The 22,318-nt window shown below is 43.3% G+C and overlaps 1 protein-coding gene across 4 annotated transcripts in view; it reads left to right on the top strand.

The window, feature by feature from the left end:
* The window catches only part of MOSPD1 (motile sperm domain containing 1), a 77,637-nt gene that overhangs the window by 47,120 nt on the left and 8,199 nt on the right, over window positions 1-22,318 (top strand). For all 4 annotated transcript variants that reach the window (XM_056538428.1, XM_056538431.1, XM_056538427.1 and 1 more), the window contains one exon: window positions 7,687-7,941. In XM_056538428.1, coding sequence (XP_056394403.1) covers window positions 7,788-7,941 — 154 coding nt within the window. In that variant the 5' untranslated portion in view covers window positions 7,687-7,787. The remainder of the gene's footprint in view (window positions 1-7,686; window positions 7,942-22,318) is intronic.

The following is a 22,318-nucleotide window of genomic DNA, read 5'->3' on the forward strand; positions in this document are numbered from 1 at the left end:
TTGCCTTGTGAAAATCTTAATAAAAATCTACAGTTTAAAAAAAAAAAAAAAAAAAGGTTTTTCCTACCCTATGGTATAAAATAACAAAAAGAGTAATACTTCATTGGTCCCATGCTGCTCCTGTGCTAACACTACCCTAGTCTCCCCACCAGTCTAGCGTCACCAATTACTAGCAATGTTGGGTGACCATGACATGTGACCATTCCGGCCAGTCACTTGTTGCAGCAGTGACCTCGGTGGTTTCGACATGTTACTGCTTAAAGGGGTACTCCGCTGCCCCATCGTCCCGAACATTTTGTTCCGAACGCTTGGAGCGGGCGGCCGGGGTGGTGACATCATGACCACGCCCCCTCAATGCAAGTCTATGGGAGAGGTGTGGCAATTGCTACGCCCCTCCCATAGACTTGCATTGAGGGGGCATGGTGTGACGACACAAGGGGGCGTGGTCGTGACACCACGACCCCCGCCGCCGGTACCCAGCATTCTAAACCAAACCTGGGTGCTGCACAGAGATTGCAGGGGTCCCAGTGGAGGGACCCCCACGATCAGACATCTTATTCCCTATCCTTTGGATAGGGGATAAGATGTCTAGGGGTGGAGTACCCCTTTAAGCCAGTGATGGGCCGCAGCACTTTCATGCTGAGATGCCACATCTCTGGTAAACAGAGATCAGCAGGGAACAAGGAGTCAGCACAGGAGCAGCAAGAGATTAGTTATTATCTTTGTTATTTTATACCATTGTAAGCCAATTGCCAACTATTTCATGGGGTTAGACAACTCCTTTAGGTTAACTTTCTTTATGGGTTTTGTGCTTTGTACATGATTAGATATAATATGATGTGTTTGAGGAACCTGTTGTTGCTATACAGGTGACGCAGGCAGCATAACACGTACAGGACCTCCCCCATGGATACATTGTTTGCATCTGACAGACTCATGCAGTAAGAACTTTGTCTTTCCACTCCGTCATACTAGTTATTTATTCTGGTAGTACGTAGCTAGTCATTAACATTATGGAGAGTACGAGTCAGAGCAGTTCTCCTGAGTGTACTTTATCAGTCTGCTGCAAGGGGTTGTGACCAGAGAGCCATATCATTTCTGGGACATGCAGTCACAGATTAAATACACCCGGTAAAGGGATTAGCATAGAGAACCTGAAATGAAGCCTGGATCTTCTTACACATGATCTACAACCTACAGCAAACTTGAAATACACTTTCAATATAATAAGACTGCTATTATTTATTTATAGTAGATATTTATTATCTGCACCATAGCCTCAGAGAAGACAAGCGATGCATACAAGCTATTCTACATCTTTATTGTATCATATTGAGGTCATAAATAAACATAAAACGGATTTGGTTTATTTCTCTTTGGTAAATATGTTGTTCTTTCTCTATAGATTTCACATCATAAAAAATACATTATTATACTTATTACAGATAGAACAAATCGTATTGTCACCATGCTTTCAAGATGTGTATATATATATATATATATATATATATATATATATATATATATATATAAATATATATATATATATATATATATATAAAACCAAAGAATAAGTTGGCCAGCACTATTAATTCCAAATTATTGTAAAAACCTGGCTTGCAGGTGCCGGCTGCTGGGCTAAATATACAGCAACAGGAGAATACAGCAGCACACTGCTAGCACAAAGATATAGAATAGTATATAGATAAAACATGAGTATATAGATAGAACATGAAAAGCTATACAGCTGTAATGCAATAAATGAAGATATGAAACTATGAAATTATGAGGTACTTAGCTTGCAAATTTGGCGCCAAATAGCGTGGACCGTGAGGTCACCTTACCGTGGTGGGACGGTCCACGCTATTTGGCGCCAAATTTGATTGGTCGGGGTCTGATTCCCCGATGATCACCGGAAACCATATGCAGAGAACAGAGCTGGAAGCAAATAGCAGATATTAGCAAATATTGTATAGTGACCATACTGGATTACTACAGCTCAGCTGCCATTTACTTCAGTAGGAGCTGAGCTGCAGTAATCCAGCATGACCACTACACTAAGTACTGTATATGCAGGTAATGCGGCTCTGGCAAACTGCTGATATTAATGGCCTATGCTGAGGATAGGCAATGGATAGTTGGCTTCAGAAGAACCCAGCTCAGCGCCACTGATCGACCAGACAGGTGAATGGATAAAAGAGGATTTATTGACCAGAATGCAATGCGTTTCGCTGCGCATGCGCAGCGAAACGCGTTGCATTCTGGTCAATAAATCCTCTTTTATCCATTCACCTGTCTGGTCGATCAGCGCAGCTGAGCCAGGTTCTTCTGAAGCCAACTATCCATTGCCGTACACTTTCCGAATAGCGGCAGACGACCTTTCTTATATACCATTGCCATTGTTGGGTATGTGGCTACACAACCGCCCATGTGTCTTGTTTTGCACACAGTGGCCCATATTTGCTAAAACTGTCTAATTCTATTAAGTACCACAACTGACTGTTTGCTTGCTCCCTAATATATCCCACCTGTTGACAGCTGTCATTGTAACTTGATAATCCATTTTATTTTTTTCACCCACCAGTGTTTAAAAGGGGTACTCCGGTGGAATTTTTTTTTTTATATATATCAACTGGCTTCAGAAAATTAAACAAATTATTAAATTACTTCTGTTAAAAAATCTTAATCCTTACAGTATTTATCAGATGCTGTATGCTCCAGAAGAAGTTGAGTTGTTTTGTAGTGCTCTCTCCTGACACCTCTGTCCATGTCAGGAACTGTCCAGAGTAGGAGCAGATCCCCAAAGCAAACCTATCCTGCTCTGGACAGTTCCTAACATGGACAGAGGTGTCAGCAGAGAGCACTGTGGTAAGACATAAAAAAAAAAAAAAAAACTCAACATCCTCTGGAGCATACAGCAGCTGATAAGTACTGGAAGGATGAAGATTTTTTGATAGAAGTAATTTACAAATCTGTTTAACTTTCTGGCCACAGTTGATATGAAAATATTTTTTTCCACCTGAGTACCCCTTTAATGTTATGGCTGACTGAAGATTGCCTTGTAGCTAATTTCTCTTTTGTACAATTGTAAAACAATATAATGGGACTGAACAGTAATAAGGTGATTGGGAGTTATTAGTGACAATCATGGATGTCTGTATCAGATTTAAAGGCTAGACTTACCTGAAGCACATTACAGACTACACAACAAGAAGATCATCTGAGCAATAAAGCTCTACGTAGGAAGATAAATAGGACATCCTTGTAGCCCTGGAAGAACGCAGTATTCTTTCTTACCTATTTGTCTGGCAGCACAATGTAAGCAGCGATCACTGCCAAGTGTGTACAATAGAGTGTTCACCTCATGTTACTGCGCACTGCTGTAGTTACTGCCACAACATTTGCTGCAGTTCAAAAGTGCATGGCAGGACATTACTTTATAAAGAACTTTTATCTGTGATGGGGCTTTTATATGTGTTCTGTAAATATGTATACGTAAAAAAAAATGTGCAAATAGCATGTTACTCCATTATGCCATGTGCACATCAGAACCTGTCATCAGTTTTATGCTCCCCGAACCACATGCAGAATGAAACACTGACAGTCTCCCTTATTACATTAGTAGTAGTATGATTCACCCTTAAAGAGTACCTCTCATGATCTTGTTAAATTTTATAATCCTCCCAGATCACTGCCCCAAAAGTGATAAACCACCCCCTGCCTTTATTTTTATTTTTTTTATTATTTTCTAGTTCTCTACCTTGATATTGCTCTGTATTTTCTGCTCAGTCTCAGTCAGATTCACAGACTGGGAAGGGGTGTTCCCCAGCAGGCGTGACATCATCTGAAGCCATACAGGGGACAACTTCCTCCCTCACTCTGCTACTCACAGCCCAGAGCAGTTCAGTGTGAGATGAGCTATGATTGATTAAGACTGGACTGCACCCCCCCCCCTCAGCATTTCCTGTTTTTGGACTTCTGCCAGGCCAGCAGGAGTCCAAAGTCTGTGCAAGAGATGGTGCTCTGGACAAGTAGGGAGACACCTAGTGGCAGCTATTTTAAACACAAGTAAAACATAGAAAACTTCTTTTTTTTTTTTTTAAACAAAGTACAGATTTTTTATTTCCCATAAGGAGTGCAATAGCAAAAATTAGTTTTAAAGAGAGGGCCCATTTAAGCATTGCTGTGTTTCTGAGGGCTCATACTTACAACATTGGCGGGTATCAGTACATCAGGGTTCTGGGCAGCTTCTCCCCACCCTGCCACCCCTGATTGATAGATTCAGTGGGAAGAAGCTCCCAGTGACAGCACAATATAGACACAGTAGTGACTGGTGCAATATCCAAATAACTGATGCAAATTCCACCTATCGGGCTAGTTCTCTGCCAAAAAGAAATATCCGCAAAAAAATACAATGAGGACAGCATGATGCTGAAACCCTTGTAATTTAGATTTTATACCACATACATGTATTTTTTTTTTACCATAAGTTCAAAGTTATGTACTCTCTAATCTCCTAATATATTTGTTACGCCTAGCGCTCCGGGTCCCCGCTCCTCCCCGGAGCGCTCACGGCGTCTTTCTCCCTGCAGCGCCCCGGTCAGTCCCGCTGACCGGGAGCGCTGCACTGTCTTGGCCGTTGGGGATGCGATTCGCACAGCGGGACGCGCCCGCTCGCGAATCGCATCCCAGGTCACTTACCCGTCCCGGTCCCCTGCTGTCATGTGCTGGCGCGCGCGGCTCCGCTCTCTAGGGCGCGCGCGCGCCAGCTCTCTGAGACTTAAAGGGCCAGTGCACCAATGATTGGTGCCTGGCCCAATTAGCTTAATTGGCTTCCACCTGCTCCCTGGCTATATCTGATCTCCTCCCATGCACTCCCTTGCCGGATCTTGTTGCCTTGTGCCAGTGAAAGCGTTTAGTGTGTCCAAAGCCTGTGTACCTGAACTTCTGCTACCCATCCTGACTACGAACCTTGCCGCCTGCCCCCGACCTTCTGCTACGTCTGACCTTGCCTCTGCCTAGTCCTTCTGTCCCACGCCTTCTCAGCAGTCAGCGAGGTAGAGCCGTTGCTAGTGGATACGACCTGGTTGCTACTGCCGCAGCAAGACCATCCCGCTTTGCGGCGGGCTCTGGTGAAAACCAGTAGCCTCTTAGAACCGGTCCACTAGCACGGTCCACGCCAATCCCTCGCTGACACAGAGGATCCACTACCTGGAAGCCGAATCGTGACAATATTTTTATAGAGCTGGAACAAATTTTCTGGTACAGATATTAAAGGAAATCTGTCACAAGTGTCACCTGCACTAACCTGTCGGTACAGACAGGTAGTGCAGGTGACACTGATGACAACGGTACTTACCTTGTCCCGTTCTCTGCAGGGGATCTCCAATTAATCTTGTCCGTTAGCTTCAGCTCCGGGCCCGGCTTGGGGCATGGGCAGAGCTAAGTGACGTCACCCCTGCTGTTCTCTAGCAACGGGACCCAGCAGAGAACAGCAGCGGTGACGTCACTAAGCTCTGCCCATGTCCCAAACCGCTGCTGTCTGCTGGGTCCCGCTGCTAAAGAACAGCAGCAGTGACGTCTCTAAACTCCGCCCGTGCCTCAAGCTGGGCCTGGAGCTGAAGCTAACTGACAAGATTACCGGAGATCCCCTGCATGAAAAGGAACAAGGTAAGTACCGATGTCATCAGTGTCACCTGCACTACCTGTTGGTACCGACAAGTTAGCACAGGTGACACTGGTGACAGATTTCCTTTAAGAAAAAATTCTGCCACCTCTAGCATGATGAGTTTACTGCATACTGTTTTACATTGAAATCAATAATAGCTCAGTGCAGTAAACTCCCCCTGGTGTTGGCAGGGTGTTATGAGTTTGACCCCTCAGCCACATGCACTGTACATGTGGCTCAGGCACTATGGGGGGGCATTTACTAAGATATGTTTGATGTAGTTAATTTTATAGTTCTTTTTTTTTTTTTGCGTGATATTTTGCGTGCCAAATTAATTAAATGGTCGTAGGGCATTTGATACATTTTCTGAAATTTCACTCTTCACATACACCAAACAGCTATGCTAAGCAGTGCAGGACAAGCAGTTCTCTGTACACTGAGGACAAGTAGGGCTCTGTACACTGAGGACAAGCAGGGCCCTGTACACTGAGGACAAGCAGAGCTCTGTACACTGAGGACAAGCAGAGCTCTGTACACTGAGGACAAGCAGGGCTCTGTACACTGAGGACAAGCAGGGCTCTGTGCACCAGGGACAAGCAGGGCTCTGTACACTGAGGCTCTATTACACACCCCCGACTCACACATTAGGATGATTTGACAATCCAGGAGCCTGCACAGAGCCCTGCTTGTCCACCCTCACTTCCTGTATTTGGTCTCCTCATAAAGACACACAGGCAATAGCTGCAGGGACAGCATTTTTTCACCCATAAGTATACACATTTTTTTTATTAATGTTTATTACAAATATACACATAATGGTATTATCTACAGTATATAAAAAGTTTTTGTTAACAACTCGTAGACTTTTAAACCCTTGTTCATATTAGATTCCATCAATTTTACTGTACTACAATGGTAAATTCTACCACCATTCTATCATATACAATGATCTGTTAACTCTTCATAATCTGCTTATACAGTGATGTTTTTTTACAGACAATTTTCTGGGTTGTAAGCTTAGGCCCATGTTATTATTGGGTTTCTTATTTCGTAGACTGTACATTGCAAAGCATTTTTAATATTCCAATAACTCATCAAGAAAATTATTAAACAATAATATGATCTAAAAACAAATAAGGGTATCACAAGATGGATAATAATATGTGACTTTTATTTCAATGGCAGAAACCTAAGGCAGACTTTCAGATTTCTGGGGGTGCCCTGCTTCTGAGCTACGCATGGACTAGAACGCGTTCCCATCACAAATTCACCATATGTGAGTGGTATATGTCAGCATATCCAACCTGTCAAAAAGCAATGTTGGTATAGCACCACTTACAGGCAGAAGCCCCATTCATTCACATTAATAGCCTAAGCGTCTCTAACTAGGGACTATGTTAAGGCCATTTTCCACATGTATATGTTTACTTTGTGGGACTGTGCTTTTAAGTTCCACTAAATAAACATATATGTGTGGGATATGATCCAAATGTAGTCACAAATTGGCGACGTTCAGGCCATTGTTGTGACTGGGGCCGATGCCAGTATGTGACGGTATAGTCAACCTCCTTGTTTGATGGGATTATGATATATAAACATCACATATGGTTAACTTGTAATGTGAACGCCCCCTTAGCCCCATTGTCATCAATAGGGCTAATCCATGGGTTATCCGGTTGGGGTCCGCAATTATTTGCCACAGATTGAAATTCACACAGAAAATTTCCAATGTTTGCATTGGAGGTGGAATGTTATTGGATTTTCCACTGGCTAAATATGGCCTGTGTGAACATAGCTGAAAAAGGTATCAGAATAGAAATCAGGCAGCTTTTAAAGGCCTATTCTTCTATCAAAGACGACTGCTAATGGCTTAGAAAGCTTCCTAATATTAGATGCTGTTCCAGCTCCATTATCTCTACTGAGCAGAAAGAAGCTAGGTTTAGGGTTACTGCGATTGTCCGCCTGCTGTAAGCGCCGTGCTCTAGACTGCAGTATTAATGTTCCTCTTCCTCCTGCAGAACTGAAAGCATGCACTAGAGGTCTTCCAAGCACCAAGAAAACAAGACTTGAAAGTCCAGGAGACAAAAGGAGCTGGGGAGGAAACACGGATCCTGTGCCAATGCAGCAACATAGACGGCAGCCAGAGTTAGTGGAAGGAAACCTTCCCGTGTTTGTCTTTCCGACTGAACTTATATTTTACGCTGATGATCAGTCAACTCACAAGCAGGTGTTAACTCTGTATAACCCCTATGAATTTGCCTTAAAGTTTAAAGGTAAGCTTCACAGTAGTACAGTTTACAATGCTTTGTTTTCGTCTTTTTACTTTTAGTGAAGAGATAAAGCCATGGTATGTTCTTCTTATTGCTTGATTTTAATGTGATATTTCTAGAGGGACCAGTCTGAAAGGAATAAATATTCTGATCTTACAATAAAGGAAAAAATGATTTTATATGTTTGCTCACTGACAAAGAAACGATCAGTCTATAATCTCAAATATGTTATGAATTGATATGCATTTTACTCAGTGAAATAAGTATTTGATCTCCTATCAATCAGCAAGATTGCTGGCTCCCAGGTGTCTTTTATACAAGTAACAAGCTGAAATCAGGAGCACTCTCTTAAAGGGAGTGATTTTATTCTCAGCTTGTTACCCGTTTAAAACACACCTGTCCACAGAAGCAATCAATCAGATTCCAAACTCTCCACCATGGCCAAGACCAAAGAGCCAATCACTAGTCGAGGCGGGTCAAATTTGTTTTTTAAATGCCCTTCGATGCCTAAGTCCTGAAGAAAAATCCCTCTTGCTGGATAACCCCTTTAAGGGTCTATTCACACATAGAGTATTCTGCGCAGATTTTAAGCGCAGATGTGATGCGCAGGATTTCAAGCTGTGCTCAGTCATTCAGTTTACATTGAAATCTGTAGCAGAAAATCCTGCGCGACAAATCTGCGCAAAATACTGTACATGTGAATAGACCATAAAGCTTGGAATCTGATTGATTTATTGTTTGCTTCTGTGGACAGGTGTATTTTATACAGGTAACAAGGTGAGATTAGGAGCACCCCCTTTAACCTCTTGAGGACGAAGGGCGTACCTGTACGCCCTTGTCCCGCTCCCCTGCAATGACGTGCCCTCAGGAGCTGAGCACGCGTCATAGCGGTGTAGTCCCAGCATCACCATGATGCCCAACATTATCACCTTAGACGCCGCGATCAAATTTGATTGCGGCATCTAAAATGTTTAAAAAAAACACACACCCCGGCTGCTGAATGGTGCTGATTGGCACCACAGTTTCCCAATTAGCTGAGAGGAGGGCAGGAGGGCCCTTACCTGCCTCCTTGCCGTCCGATCAATGATCTGAGGCTCAAGCCAGCCATGGTAGGCTGGAGCAGCAGAGCACCGATAACACTGATCAATGCTATGCTATGGCATAGCATTGAACAGTGTATGCAATCGGAAGATTGCTTGTAATGGTTCCCCAAGGGTCTATAACATTGTGTAAAAAAAAAAAGTTAATAAAAGTGATTTAACCCCTTCCCTAATAAAAGTTTGAATCACCCCCCGTTTTCCATTTATAAAAAGAAATATGTAAACAAAAATAAACTTGTGGTATCGCCGCGTAAATGTCTGAACTATAAAAATGTAATGTTACTTTAACTGCACGGTCAATGGTGTATACCAGGGGTCCTCAAACTACGGCCCGCGGAGTGCATTTACCCGGCCCGCCGGGTGTTTTTGCCTTAGGACATCCCTGTGTTCCGAAAGATGCTTTCGGAACACAAGGATGCCTCTGTGAAGTCCCTGCGGCCCGTGTTTACTTTAAAAACGCGGGGACCGCCGGGAGCAGGCGCACGCAGCGACGTCACTGACGTCCCATGCGTGCGCCCATGGCAACCGAGCAGAGGAGCGGAGAAGAAGCAAGGACGCGCACGCTGGTAGTAGGTAAGTGTTTACCAGCGGTGCGTCCCTTCGGTGTTCTGACCACCGATTCTCCGGTCCTGCTATGGCCGGAACGGTAATCGGAACACTGAAATGGGGCAGTACACAGGCATACAGCCTCCAGCCATACTTTATGGCTGGAGGCTGTATGCCTGTGGGGGAACATGCTGCCAACGTAATTTGGGGGACTATACTGCCAGCCTAATGTGGGGGAACATACTGCACCTAATGTGGGGGAACATACTGCCAGCCTAATGTGGGGGACTATACTGCACCTAATGTGGGGGAACTATACTGCCAGCCTAATGTGGGGGACTATACTGCCAACGTAATGTGGGGGACTATACTGCCAGCCTAATGTGGGGGAACATACTGTCAGCCTAATGTGGGGGACTATATTGCACCTAATGTGGGGGAACATACTGCAAGCCTAATGTGGGGGACAATATTGCACCTAATGTGGGGGAACTATACTGCCAGCCTAATGTGGGGGAACTATATTGCACCTAATGTGGGGGAACTATACTGCCAGCCTAATGTGGGGGACTATATTGCACCTAATGTGGGGGAACTATACTGCCAGCCTAATGTGGGGGACTATATTGCACCTAATGTAGGGGAACATACTGCCAACGTAATGTGGGGGACTATATTGCACCTAATGTGGGGGACTATATTGCACCTAATGTGGGGGAACATACTGCCAGCCTAATGTGGGGGACTATATTGCACCTAATGTGGGGGAACTATACTGCCAGCCTAATGTGGGGGACTATACTGCCAACGTAATGTGGGGGACTATACTGCCAGCCTAATGTGGGGGAACATACTGCCAGCCTAATGTGGGGGACTATATTGCACCTAATGTGGGGGAACATACTGCAAGCCTAATGTGGGGGACAATATTGCACCTAATGTGGGGGAACTATACTGCCAGCCTAATGTGGGGGAACTATATTGCACCTAATGTGGGGGAACTATACTGCCAGCCTAATGTGGGGGACTATATTGCACCTAATGTGGGGGAACTATACTGCCAGCCTAATGTGGGGGACTATATTGCACCTAATGTAGGGGAACATACTGCCAACGTAATGTGGGGGACTATATTACACCTAATGTGGGGGACTATATTGCACCTAATGTGGGGGAACATACTGCCAGCCTAATGTGGGGGAACTATATTGCACCTAATGTGGGGGAACTACACTGCCAGCCTAATGTGGGGGACTATATTGCACCTAATGTGGGGGAACTATACTGCCAACGTAATGTGGGGGACTATATTGCACCTAATGTGGGAGAACTATACTGCACCTAATGTGGGGGAATTGTACTGCACCTAATGTGGGGAGCTATACTGCACCTAATGTGGGGGAACTGTACTGCCAACCCTAATGTGGGGGAACTGTTTTGCCAACCCTAATGTGGGGGAACTACAACCTAATGTGGGGGGATCTATACTGCCAACCTAATGTGGGGGGAACTGTGCTGTGTACTTAAAGTGGTAGTCCACTAATAAGATATATAAATGTGCATAGGAATTTGTTCATGTTTTGTTATCTATAGTCTGGCCCTCCAATAGTCTGAGGGACCGTGAACTGGCCCCCCATTTAAAAAGTTTGAGGACCCCTGGTGTATACGTTAAAAAATAACAAATACCAGAATAGCTTATTTTTGGTCACTTTGTATACCCGCAAAAAAATTAGCCCTCACACATCGCTATATACGGAAAATAAAAACGTTATAGGGGTCAGAAGAGGACATTTTTAAACATGCTAATTTTCATACAAAAAGTTATCATTTTTTAAAAGAAGTAAAACAAAATCAAACTTATATAAGTTGGGTATCATTTTAACTGTACAGACCTACAGAATAAATATAAGGTGTTATTTTCCTGAAAAGTGCACTGCCTGGAATTGAAAGCCAACAAAAGTTACAAAATTGCATTTTTTTTTAATATTTTGCACCACAAATATTTTTTTGTTTGTTTTTGCTATAGATTTTGTGGTGAAATGATTGATGTCATTACAAAGTAAAATTGGTGGTGCAAAAAACAAGCCCTCCTATAGGCCTGTAGGTGGAAAATTGAAAGTGTTACGATTTTTAGAAGGGGAGGAGGAAAAAACTAAAGTGCAAAAATGAAAAGTGGCCCAGTCTTCAAGGGGTTAAGGAAGGGTTTCTTATCTCAGCTCATTATTTATATAAATATATGTATAAAAGAACACTGAAAGACAGAAATCTTGCCCATTGACAGGGTATCAAATACCTATTAGTAAATGGATTTTACTGGATTTTTTTGTCGTTATTCTGTCTTAAGATAAACCTACAATTATAATTATAGACTGATCGTTATTATCATTATAGGGCTTCAAACACTTATTTCCTTCACTGTAAGTTTTTATTTAAAATATAGTGTTTTTCAGAGCGATTAGTTCTATAGGATAATTTACAGGGAAACATATATAGAGAAGGACTTTAAAGGGGTTAATAAAAAAGCTGTTTAATGACTAGACGATTTGGGGGCTGCCACAGAAAGTACATTGTGCTCACTCTGAGGTTTCCCAGACCCTGGAGAAGAGAGAGAGGTCAGTTTCTTCAGGCCAAGATATTTTATCATGGAGATCAGAATTCCTCTTAAGACTAATGACTACCCAGTTATGAGCAGTCTATCACAGCACCTCCCAAAGGCCATACTGTTAGTAAGTTGGCAATCCATGTAGGAACAGCTGAGATTAACCCTTTAACGATCAGTCTTATTTGGGCCCTAATCTTGTTTGGGCCCTTTTAATTTGAATCTATTAAAGGAAAACTGTCAGCTTGCTCCCTCCGCACTATCCAGCAGTACTGGCTGGTAGTGCGGGGGGCGCTGATCAGTTTGGTGCTTACCGTGCCCGGATCCGCCGCGCCGTTTGGCCGTAATCTTCGATTTTCGATATATGCTAATGAGGTGCTAACTGGCGCTCTGACATCAGCGCTGCTGGCCACAGGGGCCCAGCTGATCAATATTCCTCCCCTACCTCTTCATTACAGAGCGGGGAGAAGAGGGAGAGGCGAAGGAAGGGGAGGAACATTGATGAGTGGGGAAGCACTGCGGTCGGCGGCACTGACGTCAGAGTGCCAGTTAGCCCGGCCAGTGCCAGTTAGCCCCTCATTAGCATATACTGAAAATCGAAGGTTACGACCGAACGGCGCGGCGGATCCGGGCACGGTAAGCACCAAACTGATCAGCGCCCCCCGCACTACCAGCCAGTACTGCTGGTTAGTGCGGGGGGTGCAAGCTGACAGTTTTCCTTTAAAAATATGTCATTGATATAGCTGTATGAGGCCTTGTTTTGTAGGAGAAATTATAATATTTCTTCACACTGTATGGGTGTACCTTTTACCCTACCACAATATTTGATGTATATGTACATCAACATGTTGGGGAGGAAATCATGCAGCTCAGTTTCATTGAAGTGAATAGTGCCAAGTTGTAATACCACACAAAACCTGAGGACAGGTGTGGAGCAGTTTTTGAAAGAAATCAGTTCTATTTTTCAATTTGTGGTTAACCTCTTCATGGCTATAAAGTTAGGGAATAATCCCACCGTATATGCCTGAAGGCTCAGACCTACACTTATTACTCATTTCAGAAAAAAAGGCCACAAATATATGAAAGATGTCTGTGTTTTGTCAGCTAAACAATGCAGCAAGTTATAAAAAAAAAAATGTAAAGTGCACAATGTGATTTAGATTGTAATAAATGGCATTTATATGCGATATGTGTAAGGTATGCCTGCTGTATCATTTCTACTGTGAAAAATTATTTAAGAAAAACATTGGGTGTGAATCCTCCCATGAGGGAAGGTGTAAGATAGACATTACTGAGTGTTATATATTAGATACAAAAATAGACAGCACCAAACAGAAATATCTATGTACGTATTCCTCAAATGTAAAGTGCTGAGGGTCTAGCTAGTGATTATATAAAGTATAGCTCTGTACAAAACATTTTATACATAGAAAAGGACTAGAGCATAGTTAGCCAACGTACGTTTCGTCTGCTTGATGGACTTTCTCAAGCATCCCTTGAGAAAGTTCATCAAGCAGACGTAACGTACGTTGGGGTGGTGGTGACAGGACCCTATTATGGGTAAGTGTTACAGCGTATGGTATACGGTATGCTAACTGTATAGGGAGTGGTGCATGTCCAGTCAGCACTGTTAGGGTACGTTCACACATGCAGATTTTTTGGCGGGTTTTCCACTGTGTATTTGAAAGTGGGCAGGCTCTTCTCTGCTGTCCGCAGCAGATTTTCCGCTGCGGAATGTACACTGCGGAAAATCTGCCGCAAGCCCCATTGAAGTCAGTAGGGACTATGGCGGATTTTCCGCAGCGTAAATTCCGCCGCGGAAAATCTGCTGCGGGCAGCCGAGAAGAGTCTGCCCACTTTCAAATACGCAGCGGAAAACCCGCAAAAAAATCTGCGCGTTTGAACGTACCCTTAGGCTGCATTCTAGTGGAGGCTGAGGCCCGGTCCCCCTATAGGCATATTATATTAAGTGAGACCTATATATCACTGCTAACTCTATTTCCAATTTTTCACTTTCTAGTGACAGTATATTATAACATACATAAGAAGACAAAAAGGTACCCGCACTCACTGGCAAAGTCTCGCGCACTGTCTAGTGACAGTAAATTATAACATACATAAGAAGACAAAAAGGTACCCGCACTCACCGGCAAAGTTTTGCGCACTGTCTAGTGACAGTATATTATAGCATACATAAGAAGACAAAAAGGTACCCGCACTCACTGGCAAAGTTTTGCGCACTGTCTAGTGACAGTATATTATAGCATACATAAGAAGACAAAAAGGTACCCGTACTCACCGGCAAAGTTTCGCGCAGACCGTGCTTTTTCCGGCCTCGTCAGCCTTTGCCGGCAGTCGCCTCCACTCTGAGCGCCCTGCTGTCAGCCTGAAGTCGGATCTGTCCGAGATGCCATAGAAGTTGGTCTGCTGTTTCCTCGCGGTGAGTGCAGGTACCTTTTTGTCTTCTTATGTATGTTATTGAGTGATTTCGGGTTTCTTGGTTCCCAGCATCTCCGGACCCACAGGCATCAGGACTCGGCGTTGTTACAGTGACCGATCGCTAGCCTCCACAGTACATGCTGACACAGTTGGTCTTTCTCCACAGCAGTGCCCTCTAGCTTGTGTTAGACAGTATATTATAAGTGTGACCTGTCCCATCTTCTTTTTGGATTCAATAGTCTAAATATCTACCTTACTTTGTATTAGTAAATGAATTTTCTTCACATGTATTTGGTTTTAATAGATTGATTAATAAAAATATACTTTTATCTGTAGCAATTGCTCTAGTCCTTTTCTATGTATACAATTCTTGGTTATATAGTAGGGGATTATGTGCACGTGTATATGTTATCTTGCTTGGCAGGACATTACAGTTTACTTAAGAAGGTAGTACGGTACTTTCTGAACCTGCCAAGACATTGTTACTTTGCATTGTTATTTTCCAAGAACCCTTATGTTACGTGGTTCACATGAGAAATGTTCCATGATGGGTGGATTGCGATTGCAGAAATCCTAAGTAGGCCAGTCTAGATCTCAGCGTGAGCTCAGTGTTGTTTTTGGTCTCCTCTGAAATTCAGTGGTAGACAAAAAAGTAAAACATGACCACTATTCAAAGTTAACGTGTACCTATCACTTTAAAAAAAAAAAACGTTTTTGGTGTCAGAGACTTGTCAAAAAATGTTATAGGTGGAGGGTCTCAGTGCTGAGACTGCCACCAATCAGGAGAATGAGCAGGGATAAGTGTGTAGTATCGCGCCTTAGGCTGGGTTCACATCACGTTTTCTCCCATACGGGAGCGCATACGGCAGGGGAGAGATAAAACCTCACGCTCCCGTTTTCCTTTCTATGCGCTCCCGTATGGAATTCATTTCAATGAGCCGGCTGGAGTGAAACGTTTGGTCCGGTCGGCTCATTTTTGCGCTGTATGTGCTTTTACAACCGGACCTAAAACCATGGTTGACCGCAGTTTTAGGTGCGGGGATAAAGTGCATACAGCGGAAAAATGAGCCTACCGGACCGAACGTTTCACTCCAGCCGGCTCATTGAAATTAATTACATACGGGAGCGCATATAAAGGCATACGGGAGCGCGAGGTTTTATCTCTCCCCTGCCGTATATGCGCTCCCATATGGGAGAAAACGTAGTGTGAACCAGCCCTTACACCCCCGCTATCAGTTATCTTTGTCTTACTGCCCCATAGACTTATAATGGAGCAGCAAGACAAAGATCCAGAAAGTAAAGCGTGATACTAGAGATGAGCGAACTTACAGTAAATTCGATTCGTCACGAACTTCTCGGCTCGGCAGTTGATGACTTTTCCTGCATAAATTAGTTCAGCTTTCAGGTGCTCCGGTGGCTGGAGACTCTTTCCTAGGACTGTATCCACATTTTCCAGCCCACCAGAGCACCTGAAAGCTGAACTAATTTATGCAGGAAAAGTCATAAACTGCCGAGCCGAGAAGTTCGTGACGAATCAAATTTACTGTAAGTTCGCTCATCTCTACGTGATACCATGCACTTATCATTCTCCAAGACCCTGACTGATAAAATAAAAAATGAAAGGGACATATCAAAATTTTTTTATTGACGGGGGTCTGAGTGTTCAGACCTCTATCGACCAGGAGAGAAAGCCGGGAGAATTCTGCGCTGCTGCACTCTCCTTTCCCTGATCTGTGTCATGTGATACCCTCCAATGTCTCGATAACATGACACCGAGCCGGGAGAGAATGCGCTGAGCATGAACTTCTCCGGGCCTGTTCTCCTGATCAGCGGAGGTCTGAACACTCAGACCCCTGCCGATCTAAACTTTTGACATGTCGCAAGGACATGTCTAAAGCTATTTCAAATGACAGAGGCCATTTACGTTTAAAGGGGTTATCCAGGAAAAAACTTTTTTTTTATATATATCAACTGGCTCCAGAAAGTTAAACAGATTTGTAAATTAAATATGTAAAGACAAGAAAAGGGAGAGCACTCTGAGGGCGTATATCACCTGGACTGGATTGTGGTCAAACCCCGGTACCTGTATTCGTATCTCCTGTGGGGTGCACACATACAAACATGAAGTATCAGAAAGATTCAATAAAGAAAAACCTAGGTGCACTCACCGCTCAGCAGAGACTACTGCATGCCGGGGTCCGGTACACGTGGAGCTGGATCTCAGCGAAGGCGCAGGGAGTGTGGCGCTCGTAGGCTATGCCTCCGAGCGCCACACTCCCTGCGCCTTCGTTGAGATTCAGCTCCCCGTGTACCGGACCCTGGCATGCAGTAGTCTCTGCTGAGCAGTGAGTGCACCTAAGTTTTTCTTTATTGAAGATTTGTAAATTACTTCTATTTAAAAATCTTAATCCTTTCAGTACTTATGAGCTGCTGAAGTTGAGCGGTTCTTTTCTGTCTAAGTGCTCTCTGATGACACGTGTTTCGGGAACCGCCCAGTTTAGAAGCAAATCCCCATAGAAAACCTCTTCTACTCTGTGCAGTTCCCGAGACAAACAGAGATGTCAGCAGAGAGCACTGTTGCCAGACAGAAAAGAACAACTCAACTTCAGCAGCTGATAATTATTGAAAGGATTAAGATTTTTTAATAGAAGTATTTTACAAATATGCTTAACTTTCTGGAGCCAGTTGATAAAAAAAAATAATAATATTGTTTTTTTCCTGGAATACCCCTTTAAGGGTGCAGAGGTTGCAGTCACACAAAGGCCTGAAGGCCCCATTGACGATTCTGTTACATAGGGTAATACCAGGGTTTATTTTGTCACTATCACTATTTGTTAGTCGGTCCTATCTTTTATCTTTACTACCATGTTTATCGCCCATTATTGCCACATCACCACACCACTTATCCCTGTATTGGGGTAACACTATTGCTTCTCTACTGTGACATTGCTGTGTGCATTATAGCTAGATATGACTATGCTTTGTCTATAACATCAACATGAGGGGAGATTTATCAAAACCTGTGCAGAGGAAAAGTAGAGAAGTTACCCATAGCTCTAAAGATCTGAAAAATAATACAAACAATCTGGTTGCTATAGGCAACAGTTCCACTGTTCCTCTGCGCAGGCTTTGATAAATGTGATAACTGTTGTACATCAGGTAGTTATTATTCTCGTACTGTGACATCACTGTTTTATCCCTGTTCTGTGACATCACTTTTTGCATTATCCCTGTGTATTGAGATTTTTACTTTCTATATACCGGTATAATACCTTCCCTTTATTATCCCTGACCTGTGACATCACTATGCTTATTTTGGATGGTGATGTCACTGTATGTATTATCCATGTATTGTGATATCACAGTTTTTTTTTATCTGTGGGGTGGGTAAATAAATCCCGGCACTCACAAATGATGCTCAAATCACCTTGGGTGTTTATTCACACATAGGAAATATGCGACTCGCAGGACGCGTTTCGGCCAGCAGGTGGCCTTTGATCAGTTGACAAAGGCCACCTGCTGGCCGAAACGCGTCCTGCGAGTCGCATATTTCCTATGTGTAAATAAACAACCAAGGGGATTTAAGCATCATTTGTGAGTGCCGGGATTTATTTACCCACCCTGCTGATTACCTGTCTGCGGGCACCACACTATTGCACGAGTGCCGACTCTTTGCTACTTCTATTTTTTAATCTGTGCACTGACACTTCCTGTACCATAGATCCAAACTAATTTCCTCCAAAATGGGCAGAGTCAGGAAGGCGCTTGAAACCGAGGTGAGGATAAAACTTCTACTTTATTCCCATAATGCAACGCGTTTCGCGGAGGTTCCACTTCATCAGGCAACTGATGAAGCGGAACCTCCGCGAAACGCATTGCATTATGGGAATAAAGTAGAAGTTTTACCCTCACCTCGGTTTCAAGCGCCTTCCTGACTCTGCCCATTTTGGAGGAAATTAGTTTGGATCTGTTGTCTGTGAAAGGTGGAGCGGCTGCTGGAACTTCACACTCTATGCACTCTTATCCATGGTTGTACTTGGACGTAGTACAACCCGACTTGGTAAGCGCACATTCACATTCTGCGTTACCTGTACACCTTACGGTATCACACTAGGGAGCACTTCCTGCTCTATTTTTTATTCTAACTTCCTGTACCATGATATTGTGGTGTGTATTACCGCTATTCTGTGACATCACTGTGTGCATCGTGCCTAGTTTTACCCTATAAAACAGTGGTCTTCAACCTGCGGGCCTCCAGATGTTGCAAAACTACAACTCCCAGCATGCCCGGACAGCCGTTGGCTGTCCGGGCATGCTGGGAGTTGTAGTTTTGCAACATCTGGAGGTCTGCAGGTTGGAGACCACTGCTATAAAACATAACCTTTTATCTTATGTTGGTGGACATATCAATCAAACTGACAGCGTATCATTGGAACAGTTAGTGTCTACTATAAATTCTCATTATCTTACCAATACCACATGGAATTTATGTGATTTACAATACAGACCAAAAGTTTGGAAACACCTTCTCATTCAGAGTTTTCTTTATTTTCATGACTATGAAAATTGTAGATTCACACTGAAGGCATCAAAACTATGAATTAACACATGTGGAATTATATACATAACAAAAAAGTGTGAAACAACTGAAAATCTGTCATATTCTAGGTTCTTCAAAGTAGCCACCTTTTGCTTTGATTACTGCTCTGCACACTCATTCTCTTGATGAGCTTCAAGAGGTAGTCACCTGAAATGGTTTTCCAACAGTCTTGAAGGAGTTCCCAGAGATGCTTAGCACTTGTTGGCCCTTTTGCCTTCACTCTGCGGTCCAGCTCACCCCAAACCATCTCGATTGGGTTCAGGTCCGGTGATTGTGGAGGCCAGGTCATCTGGCGCAGCACCCCATCACTCTCCTTCTTGGTCAAATAGCCCTTACACAGCCTGGAGGTGTGTTTGGGGTCATTGTCCTGTTGAAAAATAAATGATGGTCCAACTAAACACAAACCGGCTGGAATAGCATGCCGCTGCAAGATGCTGTGATAGCCATGCTGGTTCAGTATGCCTTCAATTCTGAACAACAACAGTGTCACCAGCAAAGCCCCCCCACACCATTACACCTCCTCCTCCACACCAGCACACCTGTGAAGTGAAAACCATTTCAGGTGACTACCCCTTGAATCTCAACAAGAGAATACCAAGAGTGTGCAAAGCAGTAATCAAAGCAAAAGGTGGCTACTTTGAAGAACCTAGAATATGACATATTTTCAGTTGTTTCACACTTTTTTGTTATGTATATAATTCCACATGTGTTAATTCATAGTTTTGATGCCTTCAATGTGAATCTACAGTTTTCATAGTCATGAAAATAAAGAAAACTCTGAATGAGAAGGTGTCCAAACTTTTGGTCTGTACTGTATATCAAAAGTCTAAAGATTCTTTTTCTACCTTCCGTTCCTAGGAGTACATCACATTTTTATTTTAGGATACCTGTTGCTTCTCCCTATATCGGCCTCTGGCAGAGCCCCTGCTGACACATTTATAACCTTTTCACAAGATAGACTATAAATGTATGATTACTGGGGTCTCACATAAGTTCAGTACGGCTCTATTCACAAATGGGCACTCTGGGACCTCTGTTGTTTTGATCAGTGGGGGTCTCAAGGTGGTTGAACCCCCAGCCATCACACTTTTATATCCTATCCCGTTGTTCTTAGTAAGCTGACATATTTAAACCCACATTGTAAATGTTCATTCATGTGGTTTAGGGACCCCTACCATAAATTCAGTGACATTTTTTTTAAATAAAAAACAAAACAATAATTATACGGCACCTAATTACCTTAGCCAACTATCAGTGGATGTGTAAATTCCATGGAAGAAGAAGATGGCAGCACTCACCAAAACAGTTGAAGGATATTCTTCTTTTATTTTAAAGTGCAGAAGTGAACATCAAGTGCGGCCGGACATGGACACCAAACCTCGATCAGCTGATCGAGGTTTGGTGTCCGTGGCCGTCCACATTTGATGTTCACTTCTGCACTTTAAAATAAAAGAAGAATATCCTTCAACTGTTTCGGTGAGTGCTGTCATCTTCTCCTTCCATGGAATTTATGCATTGACTGTCCTCTCTAGTTTGGTACAGCACCCAGCATAACAGTATTTTCCTGCGGTTTCATAAGGAACTGTATGCACTATTGTGTTCTGCGAATTCCCTCGCAGATGTGTAGTCCAGTCTTTCCTGGGGCTTTGTGCCGACCACTGTGCCTCTCCTGTTATTTATCAGGGCATGTGTATTCACAGATGTATTGTAAATTTTGCTCCGTTATCCAAGGTTAATTAAAGGGGTACTCCCGTGGAAAACTTTTTTTTTTTTTAAATCAACTGGTGCCAGAAAGTTAAACAGATTGGTAAATTACTTCTATTAAAAAATCTTAATCTTTCCAGTACTTATTAGGGTCCGTATACTACAGAGGAAATGATTTTCTTTTTGGAAAACAGAGCTCTTTGCTGACATCATGACCACAGTGCTCTCTGCTGACATCTCTGTCCATTTTAGGAACTGTCCAGAGCAGCATATGTTTGCTATGGGGATTTTCTCCTACTCTGGACAGTTCTTAAAATGGACAGAGATGTCAGCAGAGAGCACTGTGCTCATGATGTCAGCAGAGAGCTCTGTGTTCCAAAAAGAAAACCATTTCCTCTTCTGTAGTATTCAGCAGCTAATAAGTACTGGAAGGATTAAGATTTTTTAATTGAAGTAATTTACAAATCTAACTTAAATAAAGTAGAAAAAGATAATAGTGGTGGCACCTAACGGTCTAAAAATCCAATACTTCAACACAGTCTATACACTGGGTCCAAAATTCTAAAGGCTATAGTGGTAGTCCATGTTCATAGTAAATTCCATGCGCTGCGGTGGTGCCAGGACTGAGGTATGCAGAGGAAACAATAATTGCAACAAAGAAAGGGGTCCGGCAACTCACCGTCTCGGCGCTTACTGCTAGGAGGCTTGGATACTGTCCATGGGCCAGAGGTTTGTGTGGGAAGCTCAGGAGGCGATTAACCGGTTGATTTCGTGCAAGAGCACTTCATCCGGCCGGATGAAGTGCTCTTTCACGAAATCAACCGGTTAATCGCCTCCTGAGCTTCCCACACAAACCTCTGCCCCATGGACGGTATCCAAGCCTCCTAGCAGTAAGCGCCGAGACGGTGAGTTGCCGGACCCCTTTCTTTGTTACAATTAAAATTTACAAATCTGTTTAACAAATCTGTTTTCCACGGGAGTACAACTTTAAAGGGTGGTTTTGTTGTATCTTTAAAAATGTGCCACCAGGGCAGTCAGCTGATCTACCTGGGTCTTGCTCATGGGCAAACAGCTGATTTGCCAGGCGAAGTTGCGGCAAGCCAGGCTTTTTCCCTGCAGTGTCTACCACAGGGGAAATACCGTACAATGTGGCGCCTTTAAGTGAATGGCTGTCCATGTAATACAGTACAAGGACAGCTTGAGTCCACCTATTTAATATAATTACCTTTAGGATTCATCTTCGTGGACCACATGCATAATAATGTGCTATGTACTGTAAAGTCATGACATATCACGTGTCTGTAGCTGGAAATTACCTGGATTAAAATTTAGATGATCTATTTTATTTTTCTACGGATTTCTGCTCTTCTACTAATACGTAAAATATGTCAC

Source organism: Hyla sarda, chromosome 9, assembly GCF_029499605.1.
Source record: "Hyla sarda isolate aHylSar1 chromosome 9, aHylSar1.hap1, whole genome shotgun sequence".
Classification (NCBI taxonomy): Eukaryota; Metazoa; Chordata; class Amphibia; order Anura; family Hylidae; genus Hyla; species Hyla sarda.